Source organism: Dermacentor silvarum, chromosome 11 (assembly GCF_013339745.2).
Source record: "Dermacentor silvarum isolate Dsil-2018 chromosome 11, BIME_Dsil_1.4, whole genome shotgun sequence".
Lineage (NCBI taxonomy): Eukaryota > Metazoa > Arthropoda > Arachnida > Ixodida > Ixodidae > Dermacentor > Dermacentor silvarum.
In genome coordinates this window covers 111530458-111555404 of record NC_051164.1, presented here as the reverse complement: position 1 = coordinate 111555404, position 24947 = coordinate 111530458, and the positions used below count along the sequence as shown (strand labels likewise).

General features: G+C 47.1%; 1 protein-coding gene across 2 annotated transcripts in view; it reads left to right on the top strand.

The window, feature by feature from the left end:
- LOC119433682 (26S proteasome non-ATPase regulatory subunit 2-like) overlaps positions 1-24947 on the top strand; it is a 56216-nt gene that overhangs the window by 14314 nt on the left and 16955 nt on the right. For both annotated transcript variants that reach the window (XM_049658592.1, XM_037700932.2), the window contains exons 9-17: positions 157-306; positions 694-800; positions 7359-7486; positions 11436-11523; positions 12185-12347; positions 13384-13485; positions 13572-13642; positions 19454-19621; positions 24068-24236. In XM_049658592.1, coding sequence (XP_049514549.1) covers positions 157-306; positions 694-800; positions 7359-7486; positions 11436-11523; positions 12185-12347; positions 13384-13485; positions 13572-13642; positions 19454-19621; positions 24068-24236 — 1146 coding nt within the window. The remainder of the gene's footprint in view (positions 1-156; positions 307-693; positions 801-7358; positions 7487-11435; positions 11524-12184; positions 12348-13383; positions 13486-13571; positions 13643-19453; positions 19622-24067; positions 24237-24947) is intronic.

Below are 24947 nucleotides of genomic sequence, written 5' to 3'. Positions count from 1 at the left end.
TGCGATGCACGCGCCATCTGTTTGTGTTTTTATCATGTGGTCTCATATTTTATCTCCTCCTATGTTCTAGCTTCCTTTGGCTGTAAGTGTTTCCTCCAATAGTTTCTCTTCTTGTTTTGTTCCCTTGTGGATGTTAGCTTCCTTACCTTTCTGCAGGGCCATCGTTTGGGCCTGGGGGCAGTGTGGACTCTGCACGACAGAATCTGGCATCCAGCTTTGTCAATGGGTTTGTCAATGCTGCCTTTGGCCAAGATCGGCTGCTCATGGAAGATGGAAACAAGTGGCTTTACAAGAACAAAGAACATGGTACCTGCGCTCTTCCCTTAAGCTTAAGCATTTCGCATTTCCCATTTCTTTATCTTTCACATATGTTTATGTGAGTGCACTCCCTGGTTAAATTGAATACATTGTACAGCATTTCAACCTTACAGTCAAACACCTTGCAGTCAAACCTTACAGTTACAGTCAAACCTTGATATTACGAACCTCAATTTAACAAAATTTGTGATGTAGTGAACTGTTTTCATTTACCGATTTTAGTTTCATTGGAAACCATGTCTTTTTTTTTTTTCTACGTTTTAAAGTAATTTCATGACACAGTTTCGATTTAAGTTGGTATGGCTTTATTAGCATTTGAAGGCAAAGGCTGAATGAAGCAAACTGTACTGTCTTTTTTTTTTTTTTTTTTTTCAGGCATGTTTAGTGCCACAGCATCGCTAGGCTTGATTCTGCTGTGGAATGTTGATGGAGGACTTGCGCAAATTGATAAGTACCTTTACTCCACAGAAGACTACATCAAGGTATGCGTTTTCTGCTCTCATGGTTGTCTCATGTATTTGCAAATTGCCAACCGCCATTGCCAACTGAGACACAAATTAATTTTAAAGAGAGCAATCAATTTCATTCATTACACCGGCAGTGTCGCTCAGTGTTGCACTTCAGTGTAATAACATCTGCTGTATTTACTCTATTCTAACGCGCCCTCGATTGTAACGCTCACCCATTTTCTGCTACAAAAAAAAATCCTTTACAGTACGCGCATCTCATGCTTTCATACAGAAATACAACTTTCATTTGGAAAAACATACATTTATTTCCAATGCACTAAAGTTGCAATGATTAAAATAAAGTTGCAGTTTTGCCCGCAAGGCGAAGCATCGATTGCAATAGCAAATTCGTAGACAGCCATACGAAGTAAGGATAGTAGTTTTATCAGCCATATAAAATTGTAAACATTCACTTACTAACTAAATTAACAAGCATGGTGTCACACGCACCCAGGCAAACATGAACACATCTCACTCGATGTCCGCGGAAACTCGCTTTCAGAACGCTGGAGTGAGGAAGCACGGCAGCGGCAACGAGCGAATTGACCTTCGTGCTGCCTCTCTCTTCATAGCGAACTATAAGTGGCGAAAATACAGCGCGCAGCGGACTCTGTCCATATCGCAGATGGCTTTCAAGATAGGGCCAAGGCGATCGTATCGCCGAAGTGGATCGTCGCAGAATATGTCCTGCTTCGGTCCACTGAAACCTTCTCATGTTGCTTTGCTGCCAAAAACCCTCTCCTTCTGTTTGCGCCAGTCCAGCATGCAAGTTTCGGGTAGTCCGAATGCCTGTAATGCGGCCCAATTTCCGTCCGTCTCCACACACATAATCACTTTCCTTTTAAATGCGGCACCATCGTGAACTCGGCACTTCATACCGATATAGCAAACGCAGAAAACGGGAAGACAGACGGTAGACTAATGCCTAATCACACGCACTACAGTCAAACCTCGATATAACGAACCTCGATATAACGAAATTCGCGATGTAACAAACTAATATTTCCCCATCTTAGTTCTATTGAATAAACTAAACCTCGATATAATGAAGTTTTTCGCTGCAAGTACAACTTCGTTATACTGTGCAGTCCACTTATAACGATATCAAGAAATACGAAAAATCCCATTGTTATAATCAATCATTGCCATATCTGGACTGCTGAAAAAAAAATTAGAAAAGAAAGAAAAAAAAGCTGCCGAATATACCTTTGTAACCCCAAAACCAAATTTGCCACTTGCAATAAGATAGTAAGTTATCGACATTCTAAAAAGTAGGCTTTGGAGAATAAAACGTTTATTTATATCTCTAAATAATGCCTCAATCGTTCGGCGTGCTGAAATAGCAACCTGCTCTTGCTTTCGCAGAAGTTTCGGATTCACAACACCGTTTGCATCGCGTCCAGCTGCTGCACAAACATTGGCAGCTATAATTTACCGTGCAATAAATCAATGAGCGACTCGATCGACGACATTACACTTTGGTTGAACATCGGGGTTGGTGTCAAAGACGGGCCATTGTCAATATCGTCGTCACTGCTGTTGCTGTCGTCGCCTCCGACACACAGCGCCGCCGTCTGTCGCCATGCCACTTCGGAGAACGAGGCAGCACTATCTGCACTCAGAAACTCCTCCATCGAAGTACCACCTATTTCATCGTCGGTAGCGACGTGCTCGCAGAGTTCGATAATGTCAGCGGCTTCCACCGTGTTGGTTTCGCTCAGGGGGGTTTCGTCCTGGCGTACAAAGCCCGCCTTTTCCGTTGATCAGCATGGCCACTGCTTCTAGCCTTCATGATCGTGGCGCTACCGGTTCTCATAATCGTCGATATCATCGACTGCGCGAGCTTGTACTTCTTCGAGTCTCGCAAAATTTGCAGTTTCGTCTCGAGAGACGCAGCTTTGCGCCTTGTCGGCGCACCTCCAGGCTCCCGCTGCGCTTCCATGGCGCATTTCCGCGCTCGCTGAAAGGTTTTTCTTTTTTTTTTTCCGCTTCCTTCCGCACCTATGGACGCTCGAACGAACACCGGCAACGCGAAGGAGCTGGCGCCATCTTGTGTACGCTCCGCCAACTTGCGATGTTCTCCTTAGCTTTCGCAGGCGCCGCGTGGTAATGGCGGCAGATACGATCTTGCATAGGCAAACGTTTCGCCCTGTATCGGTTAAGGGCAACTCAGGGACGCCAAATTTCACGATTATTCTGCATGAAAAACGCCGCCCAGAAGCAAAATTTCAATCGTTATATCCGATATGCGGTGAATAACTGATTGTTATGTTTTTTTTTTTTTTTTTTTTTTCTCATCGGTGAGCGAGGAGCGCCGCAAATGTGCGATGTAAAAGAGCAAGAACGGCGCTAGCGTCCAACCGAAACGAAGCGGCGAAGTCCGCATCGCCACAGCCATCAGTTGAAATCGTACGTGAATGACAGCAACGCCGGAACGCTTCGAGCCTATTTGTGTCTTTTGTGAGCGCTAACTGTGCAGTTCATCGTCGTCTTCATGTGTATATACCCATCCTCACGATCATCATCATTTTGTCGGGTTGGTGTTCGTGGGCTGTCTCGCGCTGTGTGACAATACAAGAGCTCTGCCTTCGTCTCGGGCGTCGTCTCACAAGTGGTGGAGGTGCTGGGTATCCCCGTCCTCTTGCTCTACCGGTCACCCTTGGAGCTCCGCTCTGGTCGATGGTTGTGCTTGCCAACACCAATCATGGCACAAACCACCGCATCCACTGCTGCCACCATCTCACCTCCGCCTAGCTGGGCCTATTTGGTCCGTCACCGCACCGCAACGAGACTCTCTGGATTTTTCTGGCCTTCGCGGCGAAGACGTGGAAGACTGGCTTGACCAGTACGACAGGGTGAGCGCTTGCAACCATTGGGACGAGTCACACAAGCTCCGCTATGTTGCCTTCTACCTGGGGCAGGTCACCCAAACTTGGTTTTTCAACCATGAGCACGACTTCCCTGATTGGCCAGCATTTACTGCGCAGCTGCGACAGATATTTGGCACATCTGCTGGGCGCTCCGAAGTAGTGAAACAGAAGCTCGCTACCCGCATCCAGGGAGCCGAGGAATCTTATACATCTTACATTGAAGACGTTCTGGCCCTCTGCCGTCACGCTCAGAGTGACACGCCCGAAGCGGAACGTATCCGCCATATCCTGAAGGGCATCAACTCCGTTGCTTTTCACGTCCTTGTTATTGAGAACCCCACTTCCGTTAGTGACATCATCACGACTTGCCAACGACTTGCCACAATCTGCTCCTTTCGTCACGTTTGCATATAATACTGCCGTTCAACGCACAACAAACTACAACCCCTTTTTCCTTGTGTACGGTCGTGCACCGTCTTTTCTCTCTACGCCTTCTGTTCCATCCACATCTCTACCAGAGGTGTTCGCCGCCCGCGTCGCCCACTGCCGCAAAATTGCACGCGCCTACACGGCGACCATTCAGGACAAGAGGAAAGTCCGTTGTGATGCGACCCGTCGTGTCATTTCGTTCCGCCCAGGCGACGAAGTGCTACTGTGGACACCTGTTCAGGTGCCAGGGCTCTGTGAAAAATTTCTTCACAGGTATCGCGGCCCATATGCCGTGCTTGAAAGAACATCTGCCGTGAACTATCGCGTAGCTCCTGTTACCTCGGTTACGACCGCTGTTGCCGCAGCACTGAAATTGTTCACGTCTCTCGCCTGAAGCCGTACCTTCGGCGTTCCGACCGTTTCTGACTCGCTGTCTTGCCGGCCGCTTTCGTGAGGGGGGGAGTTAGTGTGAGCGCTAACTGTGCAGTTCATCATCGTCTTCATGTGTATATATATATATATACCCATCCTCACGATCATCATCATTTTGTCGGATTGGTGTTCGTGGGCTGTCTCGCGCTGTGTGACAATACAAGAGCTCTGCCTTCGTCTCGAGCGTCGTCTCACACTTTAAAGCCTGTATTCTTGCGTTTACCGCCGCGCATAACACCGCGGTGGCCGCAAACTTTCGTAACTGCGTAGTCGTCATCCACTATCGCGTCGATAGCGGCCGCGGTTTTCTCCGCAGCAGTTAAATGCGGCGAACAGTAGTTTCGTTCTTCCTCAGTACGCGCATCGGCCGCGTGCCTAAAGAACTGTGTAGTCGCCATCGATGATCGCATAGATAGCGACCGCGGTTTCGACTGCAGTTGTTGCAGCGAATGGTAGTTAATTCGTGCAGACTCGGTGCGTGCGTCGAGCGCGTGCCTTCAGCACCGCAAAGTCGCCATTCATAATCGCGTCGATAGCGGTCACGGCAAACACTTGTTTCGTTTTGACTCGGTGCAAAGCTGTTGAGCTTGAAGAGCACCGGCTACATCGCGATGTGCGCACGATAGTACAAAGCGTGTCTACATGCTTGATCTACATGTTTTGCATACGGGCAGTGCTTGAAAATCGTTTTGTTTATACAGTCGAGTCCCGCTACAACGAAATTCACGGGACACACGAAAAATTTCGTTGTGGCGGAACTTCGTTGACGCGAATTGGTATGTATACACCGTATTTTCGCGATACTAAGCACCCCCCCCCCCCCCCCCTCTATTTTCGCGAAAAAAAATTGGGGGAAAAGTTTGCATGCGAATGTAAGCACCCGCCTATTTGTTAAGAGCGCGTAGCCAAGCCGCCTCGTGACGCCCGCGAGCCGCGCGTAGCCGGAGCCGTCGCACTCCCGAGGTGGCACGGCGTCCGCAGCGCAATCTCACCGCACAGTCGGACTGCAGAGCCGCGCGGACTCGTGACGCTCGCGCACCGCGCGTAACCGGAGCCGAGCGTACCGGAGATTTTTCGAATCTAAGCACCCCCCCTCACTTTGGGCATCGCGATCACGAAAAAAAGGGGGTGCTTAGAATCGAGTAAATACGGTACGTACGCCAAACGGCAAAGCCGCGAACGAAACCGAAACCATCGTCAGGGAAATCTTCGCGATGGCGGTGGGGGGCAAAGGTTGAGAGGTACCGAAGGCAGTCGATAAAGTGTTAACTTCACGAGAGAATGCATTTTGCGCCACTGTTACAGCATTTTTCGTAGATTGCGGCTGACGCCTAATTCAACGCGCGTGCCCGGCTGGTCGCGAAACACTCATTTTGCGGCACACGCACCTTCGCAATGAAGCGGTTTGAATTATCGCAATTTCACTGCATATTTATGACAAAGTCGGCAAGCTTGGCAAGCTTGCGCTTACCGGAAGTTTTATTTCCCGAAGTCGGTCAGCCTGGATTTCTCACGCTTCACGGCAAGCAAAGGCGTTACGCGAGTCTCAGAGTCCGTTAAAAGAGCCATCGCATTGTAGTGGGTACGGATAACTTTTCTGATGAGGCGAAAATGAACCATTGCTTTCAAAGCAGTCGCCGGAGTCGGTGTGTCTAGCGGATAGTCATTTTCCCCAAACGACGAGACGTTAGCATCTTGTTGACAACAGCGGCTGCGGCACGGCCGCTATCTTGAAAGCAATTTGCGACGTGCACAAAGTGAGCGCCCGCGCGGGCCTCATCTTCAAAGCGGTCTGCGATGGGGGCAAAGTGCAACTAGTGCCGGTAGAGTCGTGTGCGCTGTGCTTTCGACGTTTAGTGAAGCGAGTGACGGCACGGAGGTCAATTCGTTCGCTATTATTGCCGCGTCTCACTTCAGCGTGTTGACATGGAGTTTCCGCGGTCATCGAGCGAGATCTGTTCATGTTTATCTGTGTGCGTGTGACACCGTGCCCGGTAATTTAGTTAGCGAATGTTTACAAGAAAACTGCTATCTTTAGTTCGTATAGCTGTCTACTATCGCAACTGATGCTTCGCCTTGCGGGCGAAACTGCGAGATTTTTCCTTTTGCTTTCTGCCTCGGCGATCGTATGTGCCTTCTCCTCGAGAGAGAGAAGTTTATGCTTCTTCGTTGGCATAGCCATTTCACCCGGACACACACCACAGAAAACGGCAGCGATTGTGGTGATCCCCTGCAGTGTCGCGCAGGCGCGTGGTGATCACGCGTGGCTATGGATTGCAGTGGCTTAAACCGGTACTTTGAATTTGATTTCGGTCGCGAAAACCTCGTTCAAGCGGACATACGATCGTCACAGCTTTGGAAGGGCCTTCTAATTTGACTACTCGGCAGTTTCAATTTCAATTCAGTCACAGTTTCGTTCTCGAAAAGTTCGTTGAAGCGGAAATACCGAATAAAACGCCTTCGTTATGAAGGGACATTTTTTGTATTACTTTCTATGGGCAGCTGACGGGGAATCCGCAAATCTTCGTTGTGGCGGAAATTTCGTTGTAGCGGCATTTACACCAGACAGCGTCAAACTCTGTGTACCTTGAAAAACATACTGTTAGGCCTGCTATGTACGAACAATGAAGGATGCAACGAGAGAATGGGGCCAGAAGCACTTGGCTTGCAATCAACATTATTGCTGCGTCTAGCGTCCCTTTATCACTCCTATGCTTTTCATCATTCATGTGCCATAGACCTTGTGATGATCAGACCATCAACTCTCATTGAAACAGATACTACGTATTTACTATTGCAGGCAGGAGCCATCTTAGCCTGTGGCATTGTCAATTGTGGCGTACGCAATGAATGCGACCCTGCACTCGCTCTTCTGAGTGATTACGTTCTTCACAATACCATGCTTATGAGGATTGGATCCATCCTTGGGTAAGTGATTTATGGTTTTTGTGTGTGACAGTGATACAGAAGCCACAGCATGTAGCACACTTAAAGGGACACTGAAGGCAAATGCTAAGTCAAGCTAAAATTCTAGGTTAGTGCTCGAAAACATCTAAGGCATCAATATTATCGCGACCAGAGCTTTAGTAATCAAGAAATTCAGGTAAATGCAGGACACAATTAGAAACTCCACGGGGCATTCAAGCACTAGCCCGATGACGAAGGCACTCCTCATTATAATTCTGTCACTAGTACTCAACAACATGTAATAAAAAGATAATTGTGTTGCATTATAACACCGATGAAAATGCTACTTGTCCAGTTCTATTTGATCTTTAGTCAAAAGAACTCATTGACGTTGCCCTCGACATTGACGCAGGCGGTCGTAAGGTATCATTTTCTCGTCTGTTCCGCCCACGCTTTTGTGTTTCAGTAGTTTTGTTATCGGGTAGTGCTGCGTTGGTTCTACTGGCTCGCGAAACCCACACAAACTGCAAGTAGCAGAGAAATGCCACGTCCATGTGATGTCACGGGATTCCAGAACGGTCCATGCCACTTGACCAAGAGCAGCTGCAGTGGCAAATCCAGTACTCTGTCATGGCTCTCTTTCTCCATGGCCGCGCGTTTGTGTTTTGCACAATAAACTGTAATGCCGTGAGTCTCAAAGGTGCTACTACCGTATGTGCGGTTTAATACATCTTTACATAGTAAACAGGCTAATTCAGTCAAACTTCGATATAACGAACTTCAATCTAATGAAATTTGGGATGTAACAATGTTCATTTATCGATCTTAGTTCTATTGAAAACAGTGTTTCTTGTTTGTTTAGTATTTTCTTATGATTTTTTTTCCAAGAATTAAAATGTTTTCGGCCATTTCAAGCATGTATTTGGAGCCTGTATGACTGTTAAATATAGCAAAAGGCTATAAAAATGTTGCCCGAGGCAAAATTTATTGGCAAGCGTTGTTCTGCATGAAAAACCTGAGCTGCACAAGCGCTGTTGCAGCGCACGCACTGGAACACAGTACACAGGAAACACCGGTACACCACTTGTCGTGTTGGTAAACAAATTACAGAGGCTGTGTGGTGTGCGACAGCTCTAAGCACTCGGAGAAACATGAGAGATGACAATACCTTCAGCACTAGGCAGGGTGGTCCAACTACACCATTTTTGCTACAATTCGACTTGCATGCTCCTGGCTGCACCCACTCAAGGGCCATTTGCGCCAACTGTGCAAAAGTGTGCTATTGTCGCGTTTTCACAGCAACGTAATGTTTTCTTTAGGGTTTGTCAACGACCAATTTCCCGGACACCCAATAATCCAGACGCCTTCTCGGCACCGCCACAGTACCCCTTGGAGTCAAATGTATAAGAACGCCTGAAATTTCGGATGTAAAAACCCTTTGACGTCTGATTTTCCTGACTTTCTGCCATGACCATGGGTCTGAAACGGCATTGATCGAAGCCACCACCGCCGCCATTTTGCTTATGTCGCCGCCTCGAACATGTGCTCTTGCACGCAGATCCGCTGGCAGCCATAGCCACCGCCGCGGGCCTAGCTACTTCGACATTCGTTACTAAGCCTTTTGCTGTTCCTTACCGTGTTTCTCATTAAATCAATTCACTGCTGTTAGCAATGGTGGCCACTCCGCCTTTGTAATCCTCGCCATTGGCTTCGAAGCTTCGCGAGCACGATGCGTTGCATAATGCCGATTCCCGAAAGTCAGCTTTCCTCAATACAGCACTTTTACGCGGTGAAGTATACCAAGAGTTGGAAGGGGCCATTGTCACAGGACACGGTGTGTATTCCTTAATTATACATGCGTGCAACCACCATCTCCTGTCACAGTATGAGCACAAATACACCTAATATAAGTGTACTGGCAGTCCTTCAGAGCTATTTTGGACGTGCCTGTGGTGATTTGAGCCCTTGAGGGCAGCAAAAGGCATGCATTCGTCCTAACGTGATAGCATTAAAAGCCCTGTGTTGCAGAAAATCCGGCGTGGGCTCGCCGGCATCTGTGGCTGAGAAAATCATCCCGAACCACCCGCGACTGCACAAGCGCTCTGCATGTGGTGCAAGGCATTACTGAACAAAATTGAATGTCTCAAAATAAAATCAGTCAGAAAAATCGTAAAGTACCTACAGACATGATAGCGTCGTATTGTAATTTGAATTTATAATTGAGAAAGCAAACATAAAAGGAAAGCACACAAAACAAACAGTGTACAGCACGAGCTAATTCTACACATTCCCCAAAGCTCTCAGATATCATGCATTCATAAGTCCAAACTATTTAGTACATTCAGTCCACCGGCGTGACCACGTCACCTCGCCGTCCGACACGTCGAATGGGCCCATCAATGCGTCTTGAATCCGAAATCGCTGTGTCCGAGGTTCGGTCCACGGTTGACCTGGTCGGGCAGTCAAGGCAGTAGAGTAACCGATGCGCCTGGATCGCCCAGTCGACTCCGCTAGCCTGCGGATCGTAGCTGCAGGGAATCTGGGAAATGGCGCCGTCAGCCTGTAACTGCAGTCTCCGGTGGGGCTTCGGGTACATGATCACTCCAGTTCATGTCATGAGAAATCATAATTCCTAAATATTTTAATTTACTGGAACGTTTTATTTCTATGTTGTTAATTATGTACGGGAACACAAATGGCATCTTCTTTGACACAATCATAGAAGTGGACTTTTCATAATTGATTTGCATGTTCCACTTTATGCACCAGTCATATACAACTTTCGAAGAGTCATTCAACAGGACCTGGTTTTGCGGGCTTTTTATGCGACAAAATAACACAATATCATCTGCAAACAATCGCACTTCGACGAGAGGGTGTATGTCCTTCACGATATCATTGATATATAATAAAAACAATATAGGACCCACAACGGACCCTTGCAGAACCCCGGATGATACTGATGAAGTTGATGGGCATTCTTCATCTGTTACTACAAACTGTTCTGTGAGTTAAATAAGCCTCGATCCAATTGATAATTTGTTCATCGATGCCAAACTGATGCAGTTTGTGTAAATGTTTCACATGATACACTCTGTCGAAGGCCTTGGACAGATCTGAAAAATTGTATCATCCGACGTATTATCCTACTAAATCGTATTATCGGAAAAAGAGAAAAAAACGTATCATTCCCAAAAAACTTATTACGCAGAATCGTATCAACGAGGTTCTACTGTATGCCACCAGGAGTTGTTCTTTAGGAACCTCTTTCTATTGTTAGGACCATACAGTTAGCACTTTGCCTCTGTGTCATTTTCTGCACCAGCACAGAACAAGGTGTATAATTTTGAAACTGCGTGCTGTGTACTTTCAAGCACTCTTTGCCTAGTTACCCGCATCGCAGTGTGCATGAATATGGTTGATGGTACTGGCAGACATGCGCTTGCAGTAGCACATGTGACATTGTAATGACCAGTTCACATGCTCATTGCATATCACGTTGCCTGATCTCCAATTGCTTTGCTATTGCCCGGTTGTGCGCTCTGGTGGTTGCAGTGTTCATGCCATAAAGAGAGCTGTGCCACTTTTCATGATCTCCAGGAAGAGACATGGCCATGAAATGCCCTTTAGCTTAGTATATTTGTACCACATTTACATAGTTTTTGCCTTCGTAGTTGGAATATTTGCAGATTTACCTTATTTGCATGAATACTGCAAGGACTGTTCGCAGTAGCGACGAATAAAGCCCTGCAGACATCTGCCTTTTGTGCGTCCTTTCCTTTTTCTTTTTGACAGCATCGCTGCATGTCGTAATCTTTTTTTGTTATGTGAGGTACTCCCCCTTCAAGTTATAGTCATGGCTGCATTATTTATGTGAAAATACGACAGGGAGAAATTGAGGGCAAAAAATAACTTCTGAGGGTATTGTGTGTATGTGAATGTTCATTTGTACATCGCCACACTTGTGCAGATTGGGCCTGGCATATGCGGGATCCAACCACAGTGAGGTCATTCCTCTGCTGCTGCCTGTTTTCACAGATCCGAAGTCCACGATGGAGGTTGGTGTCTGGCTTGTTCTGTCCATTGCAGGTTCTCGTTTCGTTGGTCTGTTTTTCTGACCGTGAAACAGCCAGTATCTTAAAAACATTCAGTGGTTTCCTTTACAAGCACTAATTCGGTTTAAAACTGACAAGTCTGACAGAACTTGCATGTCTAATATTTACCTTAATATCAGTGCATGACATCTAATGCAGCTGTTTGCACTGCAGGCATAGGGTAGAGTTGGGTGTAACTGAAGCTCGCTGGGAGTTTAATTTGTTCTGCAGTGGACATAAAATACTGATGATCATGATTGTAGTCGCATCCAATAGACTGCTGGCTTTGGATGTACTTTGGATTGCACCCTGTTGCGATCAGGCAACATTTGTGCAAATACTTCAAGCCAGATTATCTAAAGGCTCATTTGAAAGAACATGCAAGAAAATATGGGTAGGGGCATGGGGACATGGGTAGCAAACTGTAGATTAGCTTCCGGTTAACCTCCCCCGGGGAGCCTTTCCACTTTCTCTCTTTAAAAATAAAAAAAAAAGGCATAAGTGCTAACATCTGTGCAGTTCTCACCCTGCCATAAGTCTAGGTCACTTTTGTAGTGTTTAAGGCAGTGCCCAGCTGCGATGAAATGTTCATGGCTTTGTACATGCAACCACTGCTTATACCTAGGTGCTGGCTGTGACTTCCATCGCCTGTGGCATGGTGGCTGTCGGCTCGGGCAATGGTGACGTCACCTCAACCATCATTACCGCCCTTCTGGAGAAGTCGGAGGCTGACCTGAAGGACACCTATGCTCGCTTCCTTCCCCTTGGCCTGGGCCTGTGCTGCCTAGGTAGGGGTGCAATCTCATCTCTTGTGTTAGTTGGAACCACTACACAAATGATGTGTTATAGACGCTTATGCAGGAGCAAAAGTGATGGCATAATGGGGGAAAAGGGGGCACAATTTATCGCAGCAATAAATTGGTTTCGGAGTTAACTATGAGCATGCACTGCAGGCTTGTTTTGTTGGCATCTACCAAACAGCAATTTGGAACACTTTGCATCTCCTCTTTTCACTCTTCGAGTTCTTGCATAGTTCTGTAGCACGCTGGATCGCTAGATTTTCAGCCGCACCTGCCTTGGTGGCTTTGACATTACGCTGCTAAGGCCGAGGGCACGGGATCAAATCCCAGCCGCGGTGGTCGCGTTTCGTTGGAGGCAAAATGCAAAAGCGCCTGTGCACCATGCATTGGGTGCGCGTTAAAGAACCCCAGGTGGTCACAATTAATCCAGAGTCCCCCACTACAGTGTGCCTGATAATCATATTGTGGTTTTGGCACGTAAAACCCCAGAATTTAAATTTGATTTTTTGCGGTTATATTTTCAGCACTTGCTGTTGCTGAAGCATATGAATGGGCAAAAAAAGTTTGTTGGGAGGGGGGCAGGTAGTAAGTAGCGAGGGAAGGAAAACAACGAAAGACTTCCCTCGTCCTTGCACTTTTCAAAATTCTTTACCATGGTATACTAACCAGCCCAAAATGCTGTGGTTGTTTACCACTGAGCTACTTTTAAAGCACTTTCCAGAACTTCTAAGCAGACTGCAAAATAGTTATTGTGTTCAAATTGTTATGTGTGTTAGATTTTTGGAGGACTGTAGTATGTGTAGCCAACATTGTTCAATGTCAGATAATGAATGGCATATTTAAAAGTGTACAAGACTGCCATCGCTAGAACCATCTGCTTGGCTGCTAGCCTTTGCTGGCATTATTACTTTACCATTAAAAAAAATGAAAACATAAAACAAGTTAGGCAGCCCACATCTTATTGGTTGACTGCTACCTCACCTTGAGTCCTCACTGCAAACTAAACCCCTTGTATCCACAACAGGCAAGCAAGAGGGAGCTGAAACAATCACAGCTACATTAGAGGTGTTGCCGGAGCCTTTCAGAAGCATGGCCACTACACTTGTGGACATCTGTGCATATGCTGGTAAGTTCTCATATTCGCACCATTGGTGTGTTTTCCACAAGCTGTTTTGTGTAGTGGCAATACTGATGTGCATTCAATACTTGCAGGCACTGGCAATGTGTTGAAGATCCAGCATTTGCTGCACATTTGTAGTGAGCATTATGAAGCGAACGAAAAGGTAGGGCGGCTTTTACTGGCTTGCTTTCTTTGACTTGAGTTGACATTTAGGGATGTGCGATCGCTGATTTTCAAGACCGAATTGAATAAAAATTGCCTGATCGTATCGAATAGTGCCAGAAGCGAATCAGACCGAATACTTTTCTAGAAGTTCTCGAGTAATGAGGCGCTGTCTCACCATTGATCTTCATATCCTAATATATTCACAATGTTAGCAAGTTTCCGTGATTACATTACACTTTATGAAGAATTTACTAAAAACACAAATGGGAGCATTATGAGCAGATAAGCAGTTTATTCGCATGCTCAGGACTCATTGGTGAGTGCAAATGATAGCAGTTTAGCCGAGTTAGTCTGGCTCCCTGAGTAACATATGGCGTGCTTCACTACATAACTTCTCATGTTTTGGCTACTATGGCCGCTAGGATTAAACTTATTGTACAGGTGGTGATTTGTAGTATTAGAAAACAATTAGAAAAATATCTTATTTACGAATAGTGTCTATTTGACTTGAAGAATGAGTTGAATAGGGCAATATTCAATTCATTATTTGAAAGTTTCGGGTATTCGCACATCCCTACTGATATTTGTTCATAGATATTTGTTATGTGGGATGCAAACCTTTTTTGTCATGATAGACAGCCTTTCGTATTGTTAGTTTAGTCTCTCAGCAGTTGGTTAACTCACTGAATTTTCAATTTCTCTCAGCAGTGCAGCACTGCCCAAAGCATATCAGCAACGTTTATCGTGAAAATTATGCCTTCATTCACTGCATTCACAGTGGGCTCTGATGACTGAACTTTGCTTATTTTTTACTCTAATGTTGTTGACGCTTTTTTGTGTGTTTTGAGTACAGTAAAATCTCAATACCTAAATTTACCTCATTAATTTGAGAAATCTGATAATTCTTCCTCTCCATTCCCTGCAAGCATAAGTATTATCGTATATTGCCGACTATAAGTCGATCCCCAACTTGCGGCCCTAGCTCACCAATAAAATTTCAGAAAGCGTCTTGCAAAGAGAGAGAGAGATTCAACTTTTATTTCTGTCAGCAATTACGGGGGCGGACGCAGTCTCCCTCCGCCTAGCAGACGGCCGAGATCCCCTGGGTCTCAGCGGCTGCCTCGGTTAGCTGGACGGCCCAGACCTGGTCTTGCTGCAAAGAAAAATTTATTTGTCCATGAGACATCGCTTTCGACTCATCGTCACTTGAGAGAAGGACGCAGTTGCGGTCATTGCCATCGTGTGAGCCGCTGCTGCTGCTCACCGTCAGAAGCGGTGCCGGCAGTACCGAGATGCCGCACGTGGAAAACACCGCGCAGACCGTGTCAGTTGGCAGTCCATACCAGGCATCTTTGACCCATTGTGCCACTTCGTTCAAAGAAGTGCTTCAACTGCCCTGTTGGTGTCTTTGGGTTTTCCTGTTGGATCCATTCATTGTAAAACGCGCTGATGCAGTCTTTGAATGGCTTATTCAGCGCCACGTCTAGCGGCTGGAGAATAGGTGTCGGTCCACTCAGAATGATGACCAGCTCACATCCAGAGTTTGCTACCGCTTTCTTCACTTGATCAGAGTGCAAAACGCACGAAGATGCTTGTGGGCGCACGTGACATGTCACATGGTTTAATTCCCCACAAGGGGTTGCCAGCCCGCACGGCGCTGCCAGCTTTTCCGTGGACGCCCACGGTTTGTCAACAAAGTGTTTCTATCGTATGAAAACAAAACTTTAGGGCGTATTGTGAGATTAATTCCTCTTTTTTAAGCAGCTCGCTTCCACACTGTGATTGATAGCTATTGCAGAATTATGCCTGCATGGCATGTGATACTACCCACAGCTTGATCAAAACTACCATATTTACTTGAACCTAATGCGCACTTTTTTCCCGATAAAACAGGTCGAAAAATTGCGTGTGCATTAGAATCAAGTACAACCCTAAATCTGCATTACCATATAGCCGTTGGCATTTTAAAATGGTCGCCTCGCACGCACTTCGAGCCTAGCTACACTCTAGCCTAGCTGCTGTAGCTTCCTCCATGTCCTGCAGTACACGTGCTTAGGCATTAGTCTACCGTCTGTCTTCACGTTCTCTGCATCTGCTCTATCAGCATGAAGTACAGAGTTCATCATGATGGCGCATTTAAAAGGAAAGTGATCATGTGTGAGGAGACGGACGGAAATCGAGCCGCATCATGGGCATTCGGGGAATTCGAAACTCGCGTGCCGGACTGGCGCAAACAGGAGAGGATTTTCGCCACAAAGCAACGCGGAAGGGCTTCAGTGCACCAAAGCAGGACGTATTCTGCGCCGATCCACTTCAGTGATATCATCGCTTTGGCCCTATTTTGAAAGTGATCTGCGACGTGAAGAGTTTGCTGCACGCTGTGTTTTCGCCGGGTTGCGTTGAGGCGAAAGGCATGCTAGCACGAAGGTCAATTCACTCGCCGCGCTTCGTCACTCGAGCGTTTTGACAGCGAGTTTCCATGGTCAACGAGCGAGAAGTGTTGCTGTTTGCTTGTGCGCATGACACCGTGCTTGTCAATTTATTTAGTAAGCGAATGCTTACAAGTTTATGCGGCCGATAAAACTTCTATCCTTACTCGGGCGAAACTGCGACTTTTTTTATTTATCGCAGCTTTAGTGCACTGGGAGTAAATCTTTGTTTTTCCAAATGAGAGAAAGTTGTACAGTAGAACCCCGCTGTTACGTCGTTTCCGGCCGGTCCCGGCACAGCTCCCATAGAACCCAATGCATTGTTAACCCCGCTGTTACGTCGCAACTGTGGGACCGTTCCCACATCATACGTTGCGAACTGCCACCCCGCGCCGGCCCGAGCGGCCATTTTGACTTTTCATGTCGCTTGGCTTGGTTGCTTGACGATGGCATTGGCTGCCCAAAGTGCCGGGGGCAACACTTACAACGTATTTTCGGTTTCCGCCAGCAAAAGTATGGCCCTTGAGATCCGTATTTGCTATCTCAAGATGGTGTCTATGACACGTTGTGGCCCTAAAATTGGTTTTGGCTCATAGATGTTCCAAGGCCGATGACGCCGTCGCCGCGCGCCGTATGCTGTATGTGCAAGTGCAAGTGTGCAAGTGGAGCCGACAACCGCGTCTAAATCTCGCGCGCGAAAGAAAGAAAAGCAGGGAGGAAGCACGCCTTCTTCTGTTGCGCTCGAGGCACCGGCGAGGGGGGAGGGATAGCGGGAAGCGTTGTGCCCACTCTAGTTGTGCTCTGGCATCAACTGCGTACTGCGCGGCGGTGCGCGGTCGCGCGGGCCGTACCTTTAAAGCGATCTACGTTGGGGGCAGAGTCTACGCAGTGTAGGTGTGTCGGCGGCTCGTAGCTTTGTGCGTGCTGTGTGTTCTCGGCGCTCAGTTTGCGTTGAAGCGATAGACAACAGCACGAAAGTCACTTCGCTCGCTTCTGCAGCGGCGCTAAATTCCTCACGCCAGCGTGTTCAGCAGCGCTCATCGAGTGTGATGTGTTCATGTTTGCCTGTGGGCGCTGACACCATGCTTGTTAATGTAGTTAATAAGCGAATGTTTACAAGTTTATACGGATGATCAAACTACTATTCTTACTTTGTATAGCTGTCTACTAATTTTGCTATCGCAATCGGTACTTCTACTGTTTTAAGGGCCCGTGAAAAACGTATCGGCAGGGTTCTACTGTATTTCTGTATGAAAGCATGAGGTGCGCAGTACTGTAAAGGTTTTTTTTTTTTAACCATGGAAAACAGGAGCACGTTACAATTGAGGGCGTCTTAGAATCGAGTGAATGCGGTACTTTCGACCCCACAGATAAGTAGACTTTACAATTGCGCATATCGGTTGACCCCCGAACTTTGGAAAGTCATTTTATCAAAAAAAGCGTGGGCTTATATACGGTAATTTAATGGCACTCTGGGTAATTAGGATGTATTTGGCCATGCACATGTTAATTTGGATGACTCTCGTAGTACTTCGGGCACGGAGCACCACAAATGTGCGATGCAAACGAGACTCCAAATGAAATGAAGCCGCAGAATCCGCATCACAATAGTCGTCAGGGAGAACCGCCTGAGAATGACAGAAACACTTTGTACCGTTATTCTTACATTTACTGGCGCACACTACACTGCATTGACCAGGTGCCTTCAAAGCTATGTAGTCACCACCCAAGATTGCATTGATAACGACCACAGATTCCACTGCAGTAGTTGTGGCGAGCAGTTTCGTTTTGATGCCGTGAAATGCATAAATTATTTAGGGTTGGACATTTTTCTTGTGACCAGGGAAGAAGGGGCAAATATGCTTTCTTTTTTTGATACAACTGATTGCGTGCAAAATAGAAATGAGCCATTTATTGGCCATTCTAGCCATTCATTGTGCCAAATGCAGATGCAGGCCTTTCTTTCACCTGGGGTGTATTTTGCTCTGTACAGTGACCCGCACACTCGTGAAATATATGAAGCGTTCTTCATGAATTGCAAGGAGCCGTCATGTGTTAGCTTGCCATCAGTTGCTTTAACTGACAATGAGATTACCTGTATTCATGACTGCAATTCAATGCTCTGGTTCTATTTTACTGCTAGGACGCACGCACGGTTCAGAGGTTTTTTTAAACATCCTCTTTCCTCCAGTGGGTATATATTTGTACACAAAGTAAGTGCACCTGTTGGTAGTCAGCGCTCATCCTATCTGGTCTTTTTTGTCCTGTTTCTTTTTTTTTTTTTGTCCTGTTTTTTCTCCCACTGTTCTTTCGCCATCAAGCAGTGCAAACAAGCTCAGGTTCAGACCCCTTTAAAGAAATGGGGAGGTGTAGATTTCTTCAGTAAACAAAGGCATGTTGATACATTTGATCATTGAATATTAGGTTAACTTTGACATTTTTTGCAGTTGCTTGATATCGGAATCGAGGTTATACAGTAGAACCTCGTTGATACGATCCCATTACGTACAATTTCCCGGCACCAACGTTTGCGATCGAGGACACAAAAAATTACCCTATAGAGCTACACTTTTCTTTTACCGGTTCATATGTTCCCGGAAAACATGATATTTATCATATCACATATCATACATTGCCAAACTGCGATCATATGATACGTTTTCCGTTCTCTAGATCCCATGTAAGCAAGAAAATGTGTGAGACACGTGCAATCAAGAACAGTATATAGCCGCCTGCCATGGCAGCTTCACCGCAATACTCGGTCTCACGTGAAAACGCCAGCGCCCACTCAGTTTCTTATTCACCAGCAAATCTCTTCCCGATTCGTCGCATGCCACATTCACAGCTATCGCCACCAAACCTATTGCGATAAACATCTTCACCTATCTGTTTTACAGTGCATGGTGCGTAGTGCCATTGGTAGCGTACTGGACGCTTTTAGTAAGTGATAATCCAAACGCACCGCCGTTCCCTGCTGCAGGCGGCACAATGTGAGTGTCATATTTCACTTCGACGGCATCCGGCGTCGCCAGCCAGATAGATCTCATTTCAATTGCCCATCGCCGTGTTAAAACACTGAGCAATAAGAAAACAACAAAATGTGTCGCGGGCCGCCAAAGCCCCTTCAGCGCGACGTCGATGTCTTGTGCCTCACACACAACGATTCGCGCAATGCTTCAGATTATGTAGATGTCATCTACAGTTGAGTCCGGCAAATTTTTTTAGTTACTTCAGATCGTAAGTCTTCTCGGTTAGTAAATTTTTCTCGCTTTTTTTCCAAAACATATGAATGAGGTTCTACTGTACTGTATGTGCATCTGTGAACAAGTAAGTGTCATGATTGCAACACGTGCCTGTGACGTGCGCTTTTGTTCTTGCAGGAAGAGAAGAAGGATGAGAAGAAGGACAAGAAAGAGGACAAGGAGGAGAAGTCAGCTGGGTCAGTGGACTTGTCCAGCCAGCAGAGTGTCGCTGTCTTGGGCATTGCACTGATCGCCATGGGAGAAGAGATTGGCTCAGAGATGGCCTTCAGGGCATTTGGCCATTTGGTGAGCGTGTTACCGTCTCATATTATTAAATGTGAAAGCATTTCTTTGGCTACTCTACCCCACTTTGGTTTGTCTATGCCGCTGAAAAGGTAATCGAGAGTCCAAAAAACGATTTGCCAGAAAAAGTGCCTTTATGGTCCCAGTGGCCAGAAAAACTTCTCAATGCACGACTGCACGCATGCACGCTTAGCGCGATCAGGTCAGCCTGTATATCGGCCAGTGTCTGGCCATTGCTATAAGTAGACAAGAGCGTTAAGACCTGTGCTAAGTCTGCATTCAATGGCTGTGGTGTGGGCGGCCCGTCGTCATCGGAGTCGCTGTTCACTTACAATGGCTCAAGAACCTGACTGGTGATCTCCTTATCATCCAACTCGGCGCAGGGCAGGACGGCACTGTCAAAGTTTGCGAACTGCTCAAACGCAAGAGCAGGGATATCGACCCTACTAGCACAGAGGTCGTCGAAAATGTCCGTTGCTGCGGCAGGCAGCATCTCAGCCACGGGGTCCTTGCTTATGGCACTGTCCTGACTATCAAGGACAAATCCTGCATGGGGGAAGTGTCACTGCCTTGAAGATGCCTTCCAGGCATCGCTGCCTTTCAGGCATTAGACAGGATGCTGATGGTCGAGAGCACATTCACAACGTACAGTGGAATCTCGATGATACGAATCTCACGGGGTTCACGAAAAAAAATTCATATTAGCCAAAATTCGTATCATCGAAACACAATTAAAACTAGCTAAATTAAAGAGTCGAGAGGTGAACTCACTCAGGCACACGTACGTAAAAAGCATTTACAGTATAGACCACTTATAACGTAACCGTTTATAGTGCAGAACTGGCTACAACGCGGCCTTTTCCGACTCCCGTTTACCCTCCCATAGAACTCCATGTATACGCATACCGCTTACAGTGCAGCCATGTGACACGAAATTGCGGCTTCCGAAAGGGTGGAGGAAAGCCGAGTGCTGCACGAGACTACAAGATGGCGCCATAGGGTCGTGTGCAGTAAAGTCCCTATATAAGAAAAGTACCGCCATCCTTTAATAAACGCCGCTTCTCTCTCTCCTGTATCTCCGATTGGACGATGATAGCACGTGCTTTTCGCTTCTTTATATTTTCTTTTTTTCCGCCTCAGAGCCATGTTGAAAGTCCTTTGCGCAGTCGCCGGCGGCGGCGCGCCCGGCCTGAAAGCTTCAACGTGGACTTTCTAGGTGTGCCACCGTCGACTTGGCTTTCGCAAGCAAAAAGTAAAGAAAAAGCAAGCGCTTTAGGAGAGGAGGCGGCGGAGGAAAGAGTAGATGGCGGTACTTTTCTTCTATAGGGACTTTACGTGCGGTCTATCGCTTCAACGGAAACTGAGCGACGTAAGCACAGCGCATACAAAGGTCAGAGCCGTGTGGAGATCGCTTTCAAGATATGGTGCACGAGACAACATCGCCAGTCGGCACAGGCGCAAAGTACAAGAATGCATTTGCAGGGTTATCGACCCTACTATCACAGAGGTCGTCGAAAATGTCCGTTGCTGCGGCAGGCAGTATCTCAGCCACGGGGTCCTGGCTTATGGCACTCTCCTGACTATCAAGGACAAATCCTGCATGGGGGAAGTGTCACTGCCTTGAAGATGCCTTCCAGGCATCGCTGCCTTTCAGGCATTAGACAGGATGCTGATGGTCGAGAGCACATTCACAACGTACAGTGGAATCTCGATGATACGAATCTCACGGGGTTCACGAAAAAAAATTAATATTAGCCGAAATTCGTATCATCGAAACACAATTAAAACTAGCTAAATTAAAGAGTCGAGAGGTGAACTCACTCAGGCACACGTACGTAAAAAGCATTTACGGTATAGACCACTTATAACGTAACCGTTTATAGTGCAGAACTGGCTACAACGCGGCCTTTTCCCACTCCCGTTTACCCTCCCATAGAACTCCATGTATACGCATACCGCTTACAGTGCAGCCACGTGAGACGAAATTGTGGCTTCCGCGGGAAAATCTCGGCGACAAGGGCGGTGGCGAGCACGAGGTGCGCCCACCGATGGGAGAGGAGATCAACGAATGCGATGCGGAGGAGCATGAGACGTGGAGCACGAGTCCAAGGGCGATAAAGTCATCACCACGCGCCGTATGTGCGAGTGAAACGACGCGCGCCTTCACAGACAGCGAACGCACAGCGGAGAGCAAACGCGACTTCCGTTGCGCGAAAGGCCGTGGGGGTATGAGAGGGTGGGGGGGGCGACGCTGTGCTGCGGCGCCAAATGCGTATCTTACAACCGAGCGCAAGGGTAACTGCCGACGAAATCTCCCCATGTGAAACTAGCAAAGCGGGAAGGTAGTGCGGGAGGGAGGGAGTGGGGGGGGGGGGGGGGGGGGGGGGGGCTTCTACTCTGCCAACAAATGCGTTCTTGTACTTTGCGCCTGTGCCGACTGGCGATGTTGTCGCGCGCACCGTATCTTGAAAGCGATCTCCACACGGCTCTGACCTTTGTATGCGCTGTGCTTACGTCGCTCAGTTTCCGTTGAAGCGATAGACCGCACGTAAAGTCCCTATATAAGAAAAGTACCGCCATCTACTCTTTCCTCCGCCGCCTCCTCTCCTAAAGCGCTTGCTTTTTCTTTACTTTTTGCTTGCGAAAGCCAAGTCGACGGTGGCGCACCTAGAAAGTCCACGTTGAAGCTTTCAGGCCGGGCGCGCCGCCGCCGGCGACTGCGGCTGCGCAGAGGACTTTCAACATGGCTCTGAGGCGGAAAAAAAGAAAATATAAAGAAGTGAAAAGCGCACGCTATCATCGTCCAATCGGAGATACAGGAGAGAGAGAAGCGGCGTTTATCAAAGGATGGCGGTACTTTTCTTATATAGGGACTTTACTGCACACAACCCTATGGCGCCATCTTGTAGTCTCGTGCAGCACTCGGCTTTCCTCCTCACCCTTTCGCCATACCCTCCTCCACTTTCCGCCTCATGCTTTCAATGTAGCCTCCTCCTGGCGCCCTCTTCGCTATCACCATCTTTCATCCACCGCTGCGTTCCACGTTCGCTCTTTCATCCTCCGCTGTTCTCATTTGTTCGGTTACGCTGACGCTCAACACAGGATCGGGTGCTTAGGAGCTGCGCTCCTAAAAGTGCCACCGACGGCAATCATCATCGCGTCGTCATGCCAACATGATTGTGCCGCAATTTAGTTGACATGCTTAGCTTGTCGCTCAATATTGTTGTTGTTGTAACAGGTTGTTAAGAGAATGTAACGCAAATCCTGGGGTCCACAAATTACTCCTAAAGGATGACGTGAGAAGATAAGAGAAAACAGAGTTCCCAAAGACTGCAAACAGAAGAGAATATAATACAGAAGGTCCATAATGCTTTGGTGTGCTCTGCAACACTAGGCTTAGTTGCTTTTGGCATTTGTTACCAAGCTTTGTGCTGTTCAGCGCCGTATTTTTCATTGGAAAGATTTGGTGCTGAGAGAGTAGGCAGACGTTGTGCCCCTCTCAAAGGCAGTTGTCAGCTTGCTCCCTCCCTATTTCCTTCGTGTCCTTGTGTGTATATGTGTACAAACCAAATAATAATTATAATAATAATTTATTGCTGTCAGCAATAGTGTCGACTCCGCTTTCGTTATCCTCGCTGATGTCTTCGAAGCACGTGGAAAGCATTATCAATGGGTGTGAAACACCGCTTTCAAGATCTTCCGTGCCGCTTACAGACACGACACACTGCGCTATCGGACGTGAAGGACGAGAACCATATTTTATTTTTCTAAGCAGTTCACTTTTTTTCCCGTGAGGTGGTAGTTTTTGAATGCGATCGTCAAAATAGAAAGCAAGAATGACCGCCCACTATCGATGGTTTTAAACGCGGATTTCGAGGCCTTCCACGCTGCTCATGGACACACTGTACCATCAGATATGAAGGAGGGAAACTATATTTTTGTTTTCTAAGCAGTCCGCTTTTTTCCGCCAGGTGGTAATTTTTTAATGCTCTTCGAAGTTTCGCAATCATCAAAGTAGAAAGCGAAAATCGCCGCCTCCGAGAGCGGCGTGTGTGCTTAGAAAGATCGCAGACCTTGTGATTCCGCTGCTTCTGTGGCTAATTTTATTCATGGATCGTGCAGCAGCGAGTCTGAGGATGCTGCTTTTTCTTCGGCCTTTGACTTGCTAAAATTGTGAATATGCTAGTTTGTGAAAATCATTTTATATTAATGGTATATAACCACGGCTTGTTATTTAAAAAGTATCCATTATTCAATTTGGCGTGTTTAACTCTTGCTTTAGAACATGCATCTTATATAAGTGGGTTCTGATGGCCAGGTGAATGTTGAATCTTATTTTATAAAACTTTCCATCAAGACTTTATGTTGTAAATGTTAAATTTGTTCTGTAGATGACCCTGCCTAGTGTTTTATGCGTGGTTTTTCTTTTTCTTTTTTCAACACCTTCAGCTTCGCTATGGAGAGCCTGTCATCAAAAGGTCCGTGCCCCTGGCATTGGCTCTCATCTCAGTGTCAAACCCTCGGTTGAACATTCTTGAGACTCTCAGCAAGTTCTCACATGACAGCGACAATGAGGTGGCCCACAATGCTATCTTTGGACTTGGAATTGTTGGTGCTGGTGAGACACTTTTTCATTGTTTTTTAAATTTGTGCAGCAGCCTTGAAATTTCACTACAATCTTAAATTTTTGGTAGACAACCTTTGAAAGCATAACAGAGTTGCATTCAATAGCAAATGATTATAAGGAATTTCAGTTATCGATTACCCATGAAAAGAAACCGCAAACCGTTATCAGCAATCGGCAATGCTTAAACGAAGTGCCGCCACACCGTGATCTCCTGATAACAGCGTAGTAATCCGAACCTTTGGAACATTGCGTGGCGGCAGCGCGTGGTGCAAGGTTCTTGCCGACTCGGCCGCGACGACAAGAACACTTGCGCGGCCGTTGTTCTCGTGGTGGAAAGACAGATGGTCATTCGAAATCTTTGAAACAGGCATATTATACTTGGTGATGCACCAATAATTAATTGCACAAAAATGAGAGTGACGCCGTCATGGCATCCGATATCGCACTGGCGCATGCACCGCGCCATGCCGTTTATGCTGTATGCGGCACGCCTCCGCCCTGGAGGCGTGCCTAGAGCACTGCACGGGCCGGATTTTTCGGCCCGAGCCCGGCCCAGGCCCGCTTTACAAGGCCCGAGCCCAGCCCGGGCCCGTAATACAGAGCCCGAGCCCGGCCCAGGCCCGGGCGTACATGACCGAGACCAGCCCGGCCCGGGCCCGTGGTTCCAAGCCCGGGCCCGACCCGGGCCCGGGCGTTCATTAC